Source organism: Mercenaria mercenaria, chromosome 5, assembly GCF_021730395.1.
Source record: "Mercenaria mercenaria strain notata chromosome 5, MADL_Memer_1, whole genome shotgun sequence".
In the NCBI taxonomy this organism is placed as follows: Eukaryota; Metazoa; Mollusca; class Bivalvia; order Venerida; family Veneridae; genus Mercenaria; species Mercenaria mercenaria.
This window is the reverse complement of record NC_069365.1, coordinates 84,864,955-84,878,462: the sequence shown is the minus strand read 5'-3', so window position 1 is coordinate 84,878,462 and position 13,508 is coordinate 84,864,955. Positions and strand designations below refer to the sequence as shown.

At 35.4% G+C, this 13,508-nt stretch overlaps 1 protein-coding gene across 4 annotated transcripts in view; it reads right to left on the bottom strand.

The window, feature by feature from the left end:
* Positions 1 to 13,508, bottom strand: part of LOC123558589 (multiple epidermal growth factor-like domains protein 10) — a 147,413-nt gene that overhangs the window by 67,648 nt on the left and 66,257 nt on the right. For 3 of the 4 annotated variants that reach the window (XM_053544159.1, XM_053544162.1, XM_053544160.1), the window contains exons 4-7: positions 4,462 to 4,686; positions 3,967 to 4,098; positions 1,455 to 1,595; positions 909 to 1,049 (exon numbers count right to left, since the gene is read on the bottom strand). The exons of the other annotated variant lie outside the window; for it this stretch is intronic. In XM_053544159.1, the coding sequence (XP_053400134.1) occupies positions 909 to 1,049; positions 1,455 to 1,595; positions 3,967 to 4,098; positions 4,462 to 4,686 (639 nt within the window). The remainder of the gene's footprint in view (positions 1 to 908; positions 1,050 to 1,454; positions 1,596 to 3,966; positions 4,099 to 4,461; positions 4,687 to 13,508) is intronic. 4 annotated transcript variants of the gene reach the window in all.

The window sequence follows — 13,508 nt, the reverse complement described above, 5'->3', positions numbered from 1 at the left end:
TTATTATTACATTACGCCAAAAAGGCAATTGTGGCCACCATATTAGCCGCCATTTTGAATTTCAGCCGTCCTAGATGTCATCTTAGATTGATTTAATCAATTAATAAAGATAGATAAGTATGTTTGAAACATTTAAAGTACAATCAGTCTGCAAATAACAATTTGTAACTTATTTCTTGCACCACTGATATACATTTTCTGATTTTGGCGGCCATTTTGAACGCCATCTTGAATTTCTCAAAATGCTAAATGATGCCAGCTGGGCATCATTCAAATTCTTCAATAACAACATGTTCTCTAACAGAATACCATTAAATATTTTCTATACAATCCAATGCCGGGTTTTAAACAAATATCACATTTATTATCAATCTTTTATTCTAGCTATCAGTTTTGCCTTTGATATTATAAATTTTTTCTTTCGTCTCCGAAAATGCAATCATACACAAGAATCTGCGGCAGAGTCCGTCTATATGTCTAACGTTTTGCCTTTTTGTATAGAAGCATTTTTGAGAAGCATTTAGGCCAAAAACATATGTATACTTTACCTATCTTAAATGAATTTTTAAAGAAGATTTTTAAAAACAGATAGCACTCGAAGAGTTTTAATTGAATACCTACTTGTTTCACAATGTGTCCTCTGGGAACCAGCATAGTATCCATGGAAACAAATGCCACTAACACGACTACAGTGACGTGATACAATGGAAACAATACGCACTACATGTTCTCTTACATTTCATGCCATTGTAACCAGATACACACAATTTCAAAATAAAAAGATGTGCGTTCCGATAACGAGGCTTTTCTTAATGGATCTTTGTCCTTTTCAAGATTTTTTATTTGAGAAATGCAACAGTTGGACATATGGATGTATAGGCGTTGCAGGTCAATAATAAAAAATATACCATTCTTGCACGTGTCGCCAGTCCACCCCGGATCACATCCATTCGCACAGGTACCATTTGTATGCAAACACAGTGCACCGTTCAAGCAATGCGAGCTACAGTTGCGCGTGCAATTTGCGCCATAAAAACCATCTTGACATTCTATAGATTAAATAGATAATAACTTTTTAAGTGATGTTTCAAGTGTCAGCTAGATATGCATGATTATGCATGATTATGCATTTACGTTGGGTTTTCAACAGTATTTAAGTTATGTAAAGGCAGACGGTTAGCTGAACTATGTAGCGTTCCTGGATTCTGTACCTGTACTTACCTGACTCTAAAATAATATCAGAGGTTTCAGAAAAAAGTGTCTTTTATCAAGGAATAGCATGATTAATAGACATAATAGTTGTGCAATGAGATTCATCTTTTTTATCTTTTATGAATAATAAACTGTGTAAAGCCTTATTTTCACTTTTATAAATTATACGAGCTCAAAAACAACGAACTGGTGTTATTGATACATATCATTTTTTTATGTCATAATAAGCATAGTATACTCACCTATGTCGCATTTTTCTCCTCTGTATCCCGGCTTACATCCACCAACACAAATACCATCTGTCTTCCTACAGGCAGTGCCATTTAAGCAGAATCCGCTACAATTATTGGTACAGTTTTCACCATATTTTCCACCAGAACATACTGAATAAAAAGAACCGGAATTTCTATTAAGGTGGTGTATAAGGCTTTGTGAATTTTTATTCTCAATACATTTCAAAGCTATGCACTGACCATAAGTATTGACATTTTGATTTCATTTTTATCGTGTACTTATGCCAGTTCCTTGCATTGTCCGTTTAATGAGCGGACACACGTCATGTCCTGAATGGTTCAGACAACATTTTGGAGAACGGTTTAATGACACGTAGAAGAGGAATAAAAGAAATGATATGACAAGACCCCGAGATTTGTAAACGTTTTGTCCACATACCTGTTTTTGCATATGCGACATGATGATGTTAATTAAGAAATGTATATCTTGTCATGGTTCTTCAAGTGTTCTATCGTTATTTAGGTTCTGACACAGAAACTAATTTACAAAAACATACGAAACGTCCATGTGTGTCAAGTTAATATTTAGGGACAATAACTGTCTGATTTTCATTATCATGTAAAGAAAGAATATACTTTTAATCTGTAAACAGATACAAACAAACTGATATTAGTCTTTATGGCTATCAAGTGGTTTTCAAGGAAGGTTCGAGAGTTTGCGTAGCTTGTAAGACAAAATTAAAACAAGAGATATGTCAGTTGTAATTGGGTTTTTATCTAAGCAGGTATCAAAAACATGAAATAAAAAATATCAAAACACAGTTAGTTTGTTGACAAGAATTTATATATATTCTGTGAAAATGGCCCGTTAATCACACAAAATTTCTAAATCACAGCCACTCATTTAGATAAAAAGCTATTGAGTACGAATTTATAAATGCATTAATCGCAGTTTCCTCTTTTGTATCCTGGACTGGAACTGTCAGCACAAATTCCATCTGTCATTCTACATAACGCGTTATTTTTACAGTACCCGCTGCAATTGAACGTGCAGCTATCGTCACATACTGAAACTGATATCAATATCTCACTTCCACGTCTTATCTTACGGATTATACCGTCATCATAGTCAGATTCTTATAATTTATAAAATAAAACAAATTAAACAAAAATTTACTGGCACAGTATATCTCTAAATTGTGAGCACACTATTTCATTCTTGTTTAAGCCTGACTTACTCATATTTTTCCAAATTGCTATACTGCTAGATTGTTTCTAACGCGTCACTGCAAAAATACCCCTTTTTGGTTCTTCACGTATTTTTAGATAATTCTTTGTTGCCAATGACGAACTGACATTAAAGCTCAAAATTAATGTGAAGACAATTAATACTGGCAAAGAAAGATATTGCGTCTTTCATAATAAATCTAACTACCATAATATTTGTTTGTTTTCTTAAACATCGCACTTCATAAACGCTTCATTACACTGTGTGACATCGTGTGGTTGATATTCAATCTATCTGCCAAGCGCATTCAAAAAGTGTTCACATGCAGATTACCAGCTGGCTCTCGCCAATTCGTTTGGTTATGATTATATTCGATATTCTCTGTACACCAAACTCGTTATTTACACGTCCTCCTCGCTTGTTTGAATCGGTACGATTGATCAATATCAGACTCACATCCTTAAGATCGGACCCCAGTTACATTTGTAAGGCAAAGTATTTAAAACCAACCATACCTGGTGATGGAGAATGCACACATATATTTAAAGAAAAGTTTATCATAATATAAAACGGTTGACACCATTTTTGATTTATTTATTAAGGTAATATACATACATGTATCTAATGTACTTCCGTTGACGTGTTTAATACAATAATCATATTATGCGCTTAAAACGGATGGCAAAAGGGTAAAATGTTATACTGTCTATAACAAGCAATATTTAGAATCCTTAAAAATGATATCGATGTTTTGTATCAAGAAATTAAATAAAATTTGTTATGTTTCAATAAAGTTTATGCTTGAAATTCATAATCATTTACTGTTTTGATTTGATGGAGGTTACAACGCATACGGTAGACACATGTCTGTGCTCGAGTAACCATGTACACATTTTGTAGTAATGAACCAGTACCTTAATGGCTCGAACAACCGTAAACACGAACAAATTCTGCCATTCCCGGCGAGTTTGAGAGAACGGAGTTGGGGCTTGGATATAATCACTTCTAGTTTTGTCACGGTACCCAAATGCTGGCACCTTTACAGCTTGAGTGTGAATTTACTGGAACAGTGGACATTCCCCAAGCAAACTGTCTCTGTCTGAAGTCTGTTAAATAATTCATGTAATAAAAGCGATAACTATTACTTGCACTTTAAGACAAACCTCTTTGTATTTATAAAATACAGTAACTTACCAACCGATCTATCCAATGCTAATAGATTGGTTGCTAAAGTGCAAATATACATAACTTTGGCCTGATTATGTCATCAAAGCTAACAAAAATAACTTATACCTTGGTTGCAACTAGTTCCCGTCCATCCGGGCGAACACGAAGAGCAAGTTCCATAATTTTTATTACAGACATCTTTGCAATACGTACTGCATTTCTCTGTACAACTGACACCAAATGTTCCATCAGAACACTCTGTAAAATAATCAGGGGCCAGTTGTTTGGAACTTAAATCAGCTGTTAAGCTAACCGCTGATTAAATTTTGATTCAAAATACTACTCTTATTGGGAAACACTAGTATGATGTTTTGATTTTATTGTAAAGAATTTTCAAATTTCATAAGTCTTATAAAATGTCGCAAACTAACCCTAAAAGTTAAACATCTGTTAGCTTAATCCCCTGTTAAAGTTTCGAACAACTGGGCCCAGATATCTAAAACATTTACAATCTCTATGTGTAATATGTGTCTGCAGGAAATTTCATGAACAGAATTAATATAAATAATATAGCTAATGTTATATGAATTTGCAAGTAAAACCATGAAATAGAGCAGTTACCTCCATATATTCTGACATCGCACAAGACAAGTTGTGTACCCTTAGTTGCAAGTCGAATTCTGAGCTGATTTCCGAAAATTGGTTTGTTACATGTTACATCAATATTCGTTGTTCTCGATGAGGAAATGTCATGTTTGTAACACACTTCTTGTCCAGTGAAGCTATTTCCATATCTGTTAGCGAATGTTTGATTTTCAACCATAACCTCAAAATTCTTAAAATAATCTACAATACAGTTTGTAAGATATATGGTAATGCAATTAGAAAAATATTTAATTCAAACTATGGAAAGCTAGTAAACGAACCTCTCGTAGCGTTTGAGGATCAGTCAACAAAAAATACAAACGCAAGGTTACATTACATATATGCTACCCTCTTGAAACAATTTTTCATATGAAATTTGGCAGGAACAAAAAGTAGCACTCGAATGTTGAATATGTGAGTCACGTTGCAATTAAATTACTTTTTTATTGTATCACAATTATCTTTCTTTTGTGTGTATGCACTTTTAAATGTGCTTTATAGTTACAGCATACATAACTAACAAAAGTACAAGCATTCGAAATTGTAAAGAAAACAAACCAAACATCCAAACAGTATAGAGTCAAATATTGTTTTACACTTTATTATGAAGGTGAATGAATGAATGAATGAGTTGGGTTTTACGGCGAGTCGACACAAAAAGGTCATATATCGCCGAGAAAAAGTTAAATGGATAACGTTAATTGCAAAGCATAAAAAAACAATTAAAGTAAAATTTTAATTTTCATATATAGGGTAAAAAAGTAAATTTGAAAAAATTTAAAAAAGTAAAAAAGTTTTGAAAAAAAACCCAAAAAAAGGGTTCAGATTTTAGGGAACCCCCTTTTTTAAAAAATTGAAACCATTTCCCCGTTGAAATTTGCTCCCCCCGCTTTTTTAACCCGTTTGAACATTATAGAAAGGGAATTGCCTGTGGTCAAACCCTACACGGTCGATTAAAATTTGGATTTGTAACGGTGTTTGCCATGGTCACATTCGGGTTTTGTCTTCTTTTGGTTCAGCAGATACGAATGGGGGTCCCCCGGGTTTATGCCCCTATTCGACAACGAGAAAAAACCCCCACCCCCCTCCCTGCGAACAAAATCTTTTTTTTGGTCCCATCACCAAAAGAAAGGTTTAATTTCACGAAGTTTATTAAAGGGAAGCATTGTTCCTGGGACTTCCATTTAAAAAATGTATTTTTTTTGATTTTTGGGCCCTAAAATCAGTATAGGGAAATTTTTTAAATTTTAAATTTTTTTTTTTTTTAAAGAAAGTGATTTTTTTTGCTGCGGGATCAGCTTTCTTCATTTCCATAAATCCCAACATGACTGGAATTTCCAAAAACAGAAATATGATGGCTTTTTAAAAAGGTATTTCAGGGAACCCTGAGAAGAATTTTTTGAATGAGGTTTTTCTGTATACGGTTTTGTGTATTGATTGTAAACAAAAGTGGTCGAAAAAAAAAGGTTTTTTCTTCCTTATATTCTAAAATAAACAAAAAGGGCCCCAAATCAATACCCTTTTGCCTCGGCTAAAAAAATTGTAGCTTTAAATTTGGGGAAACGAAATTTTGATTGATGCAGATGGCAAACGGGGCACATCCAACCTTTGGGTCTTTTTTGAACCTTTTAAAAATAGAAAAAGGATTTTTTAAAAAGCCGACTTGTTTTCTTTTATTTTTGGGGAACTTAAATTATTTCGGGGTTTTTTTTCACCCTTTTTCAATGGGGTTTTTTTCGTTTTCCCAACAAAAAAACCCCTGTTAAAATTTAAAAACCCCGGGTTTGGGTTTTTCAAACCAAAATTAAAATTTTTTTAAACCAATCTAAAAATTAAAATTTCTGTTTCCTTTAAAAAATTACCCAATCCCCGAAACCCCAAAAGTTTTAAATTTTTTTTGGTTTTTGTAAAACAAATGTGGTTTTTGGGTTTTTAAAATTTTTTTCCCTGGGGGGGGGTTTGGGATTTGTTGGCAGCCCCCTCAGAGAAATTTTGCAATGCATTTTTCAGGGTCTCGTGAAAGGGGAAAGGGGTTGGGTTTTGCTTAAACCCTAAAAAATTTTGACAGGGCGATTTTTAAAATGCCCCAAAGACCCAATCGCACGTTGTTTTGGGGTTAAGAAATCCAACTTTGTAAATGTTTTTTGGGCCCCCCAAAAACCAAAAAAACACAACCGTAACAGCTTGGACCAATCAAAGTCAAATAAAGTCTTAACAAAAACCTTGCGATCTGCTCCCCAATCATATTTGAAATTCCTTTTTAAAAGATTCAACCCGTTTTCAAAAACTTTGGGCCTTTCGGGGTTTTTTGGATGTGTGGTTAAAAGAAAGCTTTTTATCAAAAAAAAACACCAAAAAAATTTTGTTTCTACAACGGGTTTTTTTTGTCCCCATTTAAAAAAAGCCCCCAGGGTAAAAATGTTTTTGCCGTAATTGAAAAAAGTGGACACCGGTTTTTGTTTGGGAAAAATTTTAAAAAACCAAATTTTCCCTTTGGCCCAAGTTTGAATTTTGTTCAAAACACGCTGAATTGGGGGTTCAATCTTTACGCATTTTTTTAAACCGAAAACCCTTTTAAAAATTCACAATATATACTGAAAATTTACCCCTGGTTGAAAAATTTTTCCAATATTTTTAAATTTTGATGCAAAAAAGTGTGTCAGAAAAAACCGGACCTTTTGGGGAAACTCCCTGTTTTCCCTAAAAAGAGCCCAAAAAGGGGTCGGGAACCCAAACCCCGAAATTTTAAAAATTGCGATTTGATAAAAATTGGGGAATACTAATTTTGGAAAGACCCCTTTTAAAAACCCAAATTTTAAAGATAAATTCTTTAAACCATTTTTTTCCATGTATGCCATGGGGTTTTTCAAAACCCCGAAAAAGACAACCCTAAATGTTTTTTAAAAACAAAACATCACGATAAAATTTTTCTCTTTGAACAAGATGATCGTTGTCTGCGCTGCTTCCCAAAAACCGCTTTAAAAAGTTTGTAATTAGCCCGGGGATTCAAGAAAACCAAACTTTTCTTGGAATTGATCATCCGGGTTAAGAGTTTTAAATAAAAAAAACTGGTCAAATCTTCTTTTAATTTAAATGGGGTTAGGCAATTTTTCCCCGGGGTTTTTGTATTGGGAAATAACTATAGCTTCTCTCCGGGAAAATTCGGGAAAAAAATGCCATTTTCCCAGGGAATATTAAAAAATTTTAAAGTAGGGGTCTTATTTTTCTTGTGGTAAATTTTTTAAAAGTTTTTTAAAATTTGGTTTCCGGCCCGTTTCCCGGTATCGTGAATTTTTCTAAAGCGTCAACCCTTTTTCTTGTGTGAAAAAAAGGTTTATTAAAATTCTTCATCTTTATTTGAATAAAAAATTTACAAGGTTTATTTCTTTGGGTCGATTTTGGTTTTGGGAAACCCTTTTATAAAAAAATTTGGGTTTGATGGGATTTTTTTAAAAAAGTTTTAAACCAAAGTGTTTTGGGGAAATTTTCCTCCTTGCTAGAAAAAGGGACTGGTCGGGATTTTGGGAAGAGGGGAAAAACATTTAAAGATTTTCCTTTCCACTTATTTTCCCGAATCATTTCCCAAACCCTTTTTTAACCGATGACCTAAATAAATTTTTGAAACTTATGAATGCCATTGATTTTTTCTTTGGGTTGTTTTATGTTTTGCGAGCTTTTGCTCTCAGTTTCCTTAAATGTTTGTGGGGTTTTTTTTTTGGGGGCCCTATTTTGGGAACTTTTTTAATGGCCCTTTTCCCCCTTTTCAAAAATTTTTCAATTTTTTCATTATACCAAGGCTTTTTTTTATTTTACCATTTCGGAAGTTTTAGGAAATGGACTTGGGCCAACAATTTCGGACAGAAGAACTAAAAACCCGATCAAGGGTTCATAAAAAAAAAATTTAAATTTCTCCAAAAATTTCCCCAAAAGAAAATTTATCCCCCCTACCCCCGTTTCCCCAACCTTTCCGGCCAGCTTGTTATAAAAATTTCAAAAATTTTGAAATTTTAAGTGTGGTCGGAGGGGCAGATTAGAAGTTTTTGGGAAAATTAATAATTGGGGAAAATGGTCATAAAAGGGCAAACCATCCCATTTTAACTTTCCTTCAAAGCCCGGGGAAAAATGTTCGGTTGAAAAAATTCCCCCAAACCCAAGGGCCGGAAAAAATTTTTTAAACTGTTCCCGGTTGAAGAAAAGTTTTTGTTTATCATTAAAAAAAACGGGGGCATTTCTTTCAATAAAATTTTAAAAATTTTTTTTAACCTTATTGTTGCTGTCAAAAACCCCCAAAATTTATGATGACCATTAAAATCTTTTAAAGCAAAAAGGGTTTGGTTTTTGTTTTATAATTCATCAAGATCTTTAAAGATTAAAAATTAGTAATCGGTGATTTTAATTTTTCTTTTTTCCCAACCCCTGATTGGGTTTCTGGTTTTGAAGAAAAATTTGCCCCCTGTGCGGAATTGCATTTTTAAATTAATTATTGTCCAAAACCAAAAGTCTATCAGTGTTAGGGGTTTATGAATTTTTCCCCTTTGAAAAATTTTTTTGAAAGCTTTTTGCCTTTTCCCTTTTAAAATTTGTTTAACAAAGGGGAAATATGAAGGATTTATTTTGAAAAGAGAAGGAAAAATTTTCATTAAAATTTGCTTTAATTAACCCAAAAACCCAAAATGGAAAATTTTACTTTCCCAATTTAAAAAGGCAACAAAAAAAAACCCGGACTGGAAAAAATTAAAAGTATTAGTGTTCCCTTGGATCAGAAAAAAACCCTTGGGATTTCCCCCCCCTTTGTGGGGTTTAAACTGGGGGGGGACCCCAAAATAATAACCCCCCCCCTTTTCCCCGGGGTTCATTTTCCCTGGGGGAAACCCGGGTTAAGGGGTTTTGTAAATGGGATCATTTGATTTTTCAAAAAAAATCATTTTTAAAATGTCCTTTTTTTTGGGTTTTAAAAAAAAACTCCCCCCGGTGTTTTAGTGTTTGAAACTTTTTTGTCGGGGACAGGGCCCCCGAAACCTGAATCTTACGAACCTTTTTGGGTATAGCTGGGGGCAGTGTTTTGAAGGGCTCCCCTTTTTGGTTGGGGATCCCTTTAAAAGGTTTTTCCGGGTATTTTTGGCTTTTCTTTGGTACAAAAATTTTGGTTGGTTTTGTTGAGCGTCACTGAATTGTTTGGAAAAGGAATCAATGCACTGTGTTTTTTTTGCTAGAGACAATTTATTTTGATGATAAAGCCCTGGGGCCGAGTGGGGGAGATGTAAATTTGGCTTTGGGACAATTTGTCTTGTTTTGGGAATCCCAATTCCTGTGTAAATTTTAACATAAAAAAACCCCCTTTTTCGATTTTCCATTTTCTTGAAATCCCCGGGGACTTGGCCCCTGAATGTGGCTCGTTGTTTTTTAAACCAACAACCCCCCGGACCGGCCGACTAAAAGTGTCTTTGGTTGGGGGAAATGTACCCCTTTCCCCGCTTTTTGGAAAATAAAATTTCCCCTTTTGGCAGTTTTTCCTCTTTGGGTGCCCAAACTTAAACAAAATAGCTTTGGGAAGAGGTTTGGAATTTTATTTTTTTCCCTTTTTGTAATGAGGTTCCAACTTTTACGACGGAAGGAAAAAACCCGGGTGCCAAAGGTAAGAAAAATAGTATTTGGGGGAATGTTTTTCCTAATCGTTTGATTTTTAAAAACGTCTAGCAGCCAGTGACATTTTTGAATAAAAAGGGCCTTGAAACAATCCCCTTTCTCCAAAAAACCCGGGGAAAGGGTCAGGACAACGAAAAAACCCCCCTTGAGGGGTTAAAAATTTTCGGTGTGCAATCCCACAAACATGGCCGGTTGTAAAATGAATTTAAAGGGGAAAGAAAATTTCGTGAATGGGGGGTTTTCCCTCAACTTAAACAAGCAGGCCCCCATTCGCAGTTTTTGATTTGTTTGGGGGTTTACACCAAAATACCTTGGGATGGTTTTTTAAATTTTTAAAAAGGGCGAGGGGGTTTGACTTTTTAAATTTTTCCTTTCCGTTGATTTGGTTTAAAAAAATCGGGAAATCCCCTGTTGGGGGGGTACGGTCGGTGGGATTCCCCCCCTTTCCGTGCCGTCAAAACCCCTTTTTTCTTATGCGGAGTTTTTTTTTTTTGGGTTTTTCCCAATTTTAAAATGTTTATGATTCGTCACTGCAGCCCCCCCCCCGCCCGGAGTCCAACAAGGGAACTAAAAACGAGTGGAATCCGCTCATACATGTTAGGGTAGGGTATGATAAAACTGGGCCGGGGATTTTTCAATCTTGTTTCAATCCCCCACTTAATGAAAAAAAACCAAACATGGGATTCGGGGGTTTTTACCCTCCCTAACCGAGGGGCCCTAACCCCCACCCCCCTTTGGAAAAAATGGAAGTACTATGAAAATTTTTTTAAAATTTACATTTGTGTGAACGTAATATAAAGGGTTTATTAAAGCGCAGAAAAATGTGCCCAATACAGCAGAGAAAAGGGAAAAGGTTTTCGTGAAACCGTATTTTTTTCCCAAAAAAGTTGGTTTTTTGGAAAATAAAAATTTTCCCCATAAAATGCATTTTTGAAATAACCCAATAAAATTTGTAAAGGGGAAGGTGGGTTTTCCTGGGGGTTTGGGGCGGGCTCCCCGTTGATGTATGGGGCCAATACGGCCCGCCAAAACCCGTTAAAACAGAATAAGGGGCCAAAGATGTTTTTTGGCACCCCCCATCCCGGGAAGAAGTTGCCACATGCAAACAAGAAAGCATCATTTCCCCGGGATGCCGGGGGAAACCCTCAACATCCGGGAAAACCCTCCTCTCCGGCTTGGGGGCCGCCCCCCCCGGCAAAAAGGTGGCCCCATTTTGGGGGGAGTCTTTTACCCCTCTGCAGGGATACCCCCGCATTACCCTTTCCCCCGCCGGAAGGGGCCCCCCGGAAGGTCAAATAAAATTTTTACAAAACGTTTAAAATTTTGTTTCCCAGTCCTTTTTTAGTTTTGAAATTTTTAAGGTGGTCTGTTTGGCAGTTAAAGAAATTTAAAAATAAAAATTTGGGAAAATGGTCACTACCATGCAAGTCTTTCCGGTATTTTCCCCTTAAAAATAAAGAAAGATTTTCGGTTGAAAAAAAAAAATTTGTCAAATAAAGCGAAAAAAAGTTACCTGTTGCAGGATAAGATACATTTTTTTTTCTTTTTAATAAACGGGGGCATTTCTTTAAATTTAAAAACAGCCCCAAAATTCTAATGCCATTAAAATCCCCCATAAGAAAAAAAGTTGGGGTAACTGTTTTTTAAAAGATCATCAACTTAAAGGATTTATTTTAAAATTTGGGAGGTGGGAAAAAATCGAACGTTTAGAAATTTGGGGTCGAGGCAATGTAACGTTTTCCCAACCTGTTTAAATTTTTTAAATTTAGAAAAATTTTGTCTGTGGGGGCATGCATTTTTAATAATAAAATTACCCCCCGAAGCTCTATAAATTTTTTAGTTTTAAATGAAGTTATACCCTGAAAAATTTTTGAAAGCTATTTTGTCCGTTTCCTTTAAAAATGTTTAAACAACCCCAATAAGTAAAGGGGAATTTTTGATAAGAAAGGGAATTTCATTTTAATTTCCCTTTAAGTACAGGGCCCTTTTCCATGGAAAAATTTTATTTTCCCAAATTTATCACGGGGAAAAAATTTTTTTCCCCTTTACAATGGTAAAAAAAAACTAAACGACGGGAAATTTTTAAAGTATTATTTTTGCGGGGGAACCAGGAGGTGGGAATTTTTGGATTTTTCCCCCCCTTTTATGCTATTAAAAACGGAAACGGAGCAGAAAATGGGGGACGTCATCTCCTCCCCTGTAAACCCGGGTTCTATAAAGGGGGAACCCGGTTAGGGGTTTGTATGGGTCATTTGCTCTTTTTCCCAAAACCCCTCAGTTTTCAAGAAAATTTTTGTCTGGATGTTTACTCACCCCCCGTTGATTAGAATTTGATGTAAATTTTGCTTTGTATTTCGAATTTGGCGTGGTTGGGGCATTTTTTACACTGGTAGCAGCATTGGGGTTTTGCCGGGTGCATTTTGAACTACTGGTATCTGAAAATTTTGCTCAAGTTTGGCTTTTCGTTTTTGGGATTTGGAACAGGGCCCCGAACAGTTTTCGTAAACCCTTTAGTTTAAAAAATTGATTTGTTTGAGTTAGGGTTTTTTTTTAAGAAATTTTCGATGGGCTTTTTGAAATACGAATTTAGGCCCTTGGGAATTTGGGGTTCTTCAGGAAACCAATGCCCTGTGTGAATTTGCATGGAGCCCCTTTCCCTTTTTGATCTTCCATGTCTTGCGTCTCGAGACTTGGGTTAATGGGGGTCGCCGCAATACCACAACGAAAAGGATATCTCAGGTGCATGTTTATGAGAAAAAGCCTCTTTGGCCCCGCCTTTTGGGCCAAAAATTTATCAGTTTACATTCTTTTTTATTGAGGCCCAAAATTTTAAAAAATTATAACATTTAAGAGGATTTGGAATGTAAGTGAAAAAATTTTGACAAGATACCAGTGTTTAAAAAGAAAGGGCGGAATTTAAAGCCAAATGTTAGGATGATTTGTTTTTTCGGGTTTTTCTTTGACTAGTTTTTTTTTTTGAGCGTCTAGCAGCAGTTACATGTTGCGCAGCAAGTTTTTCGCACAATTTCCCTCCCCGAACTCCGCAGATCAGGGCCAAAAAGAAATTTTTTCCCCCCTTTAGGAGTTCAGGAAAGGTGTGGGTTTCCCTTTCAGGGGGGTTAAAAATGAAATTTATGCCAATAAAATTTTGTGCATGCGGCTTTGGGCAAAACCCCACAGCAGGTCCCCTGTACGCCGTTTCTTAACTGATTTTTGGAAAACCAGCGACACCCCTCGAATGTTTCTCAAAACCAAAAATGGGAATACTTGAAAATTTTTAAAGTTTGTCGGTGGACTGAACCAAAGAAATTAAGGGTAAATAAGGGGGTTTTTTAGCCAAATTGGGCGGTGGAAGAATTCTTTACCCTTTCCTTTTC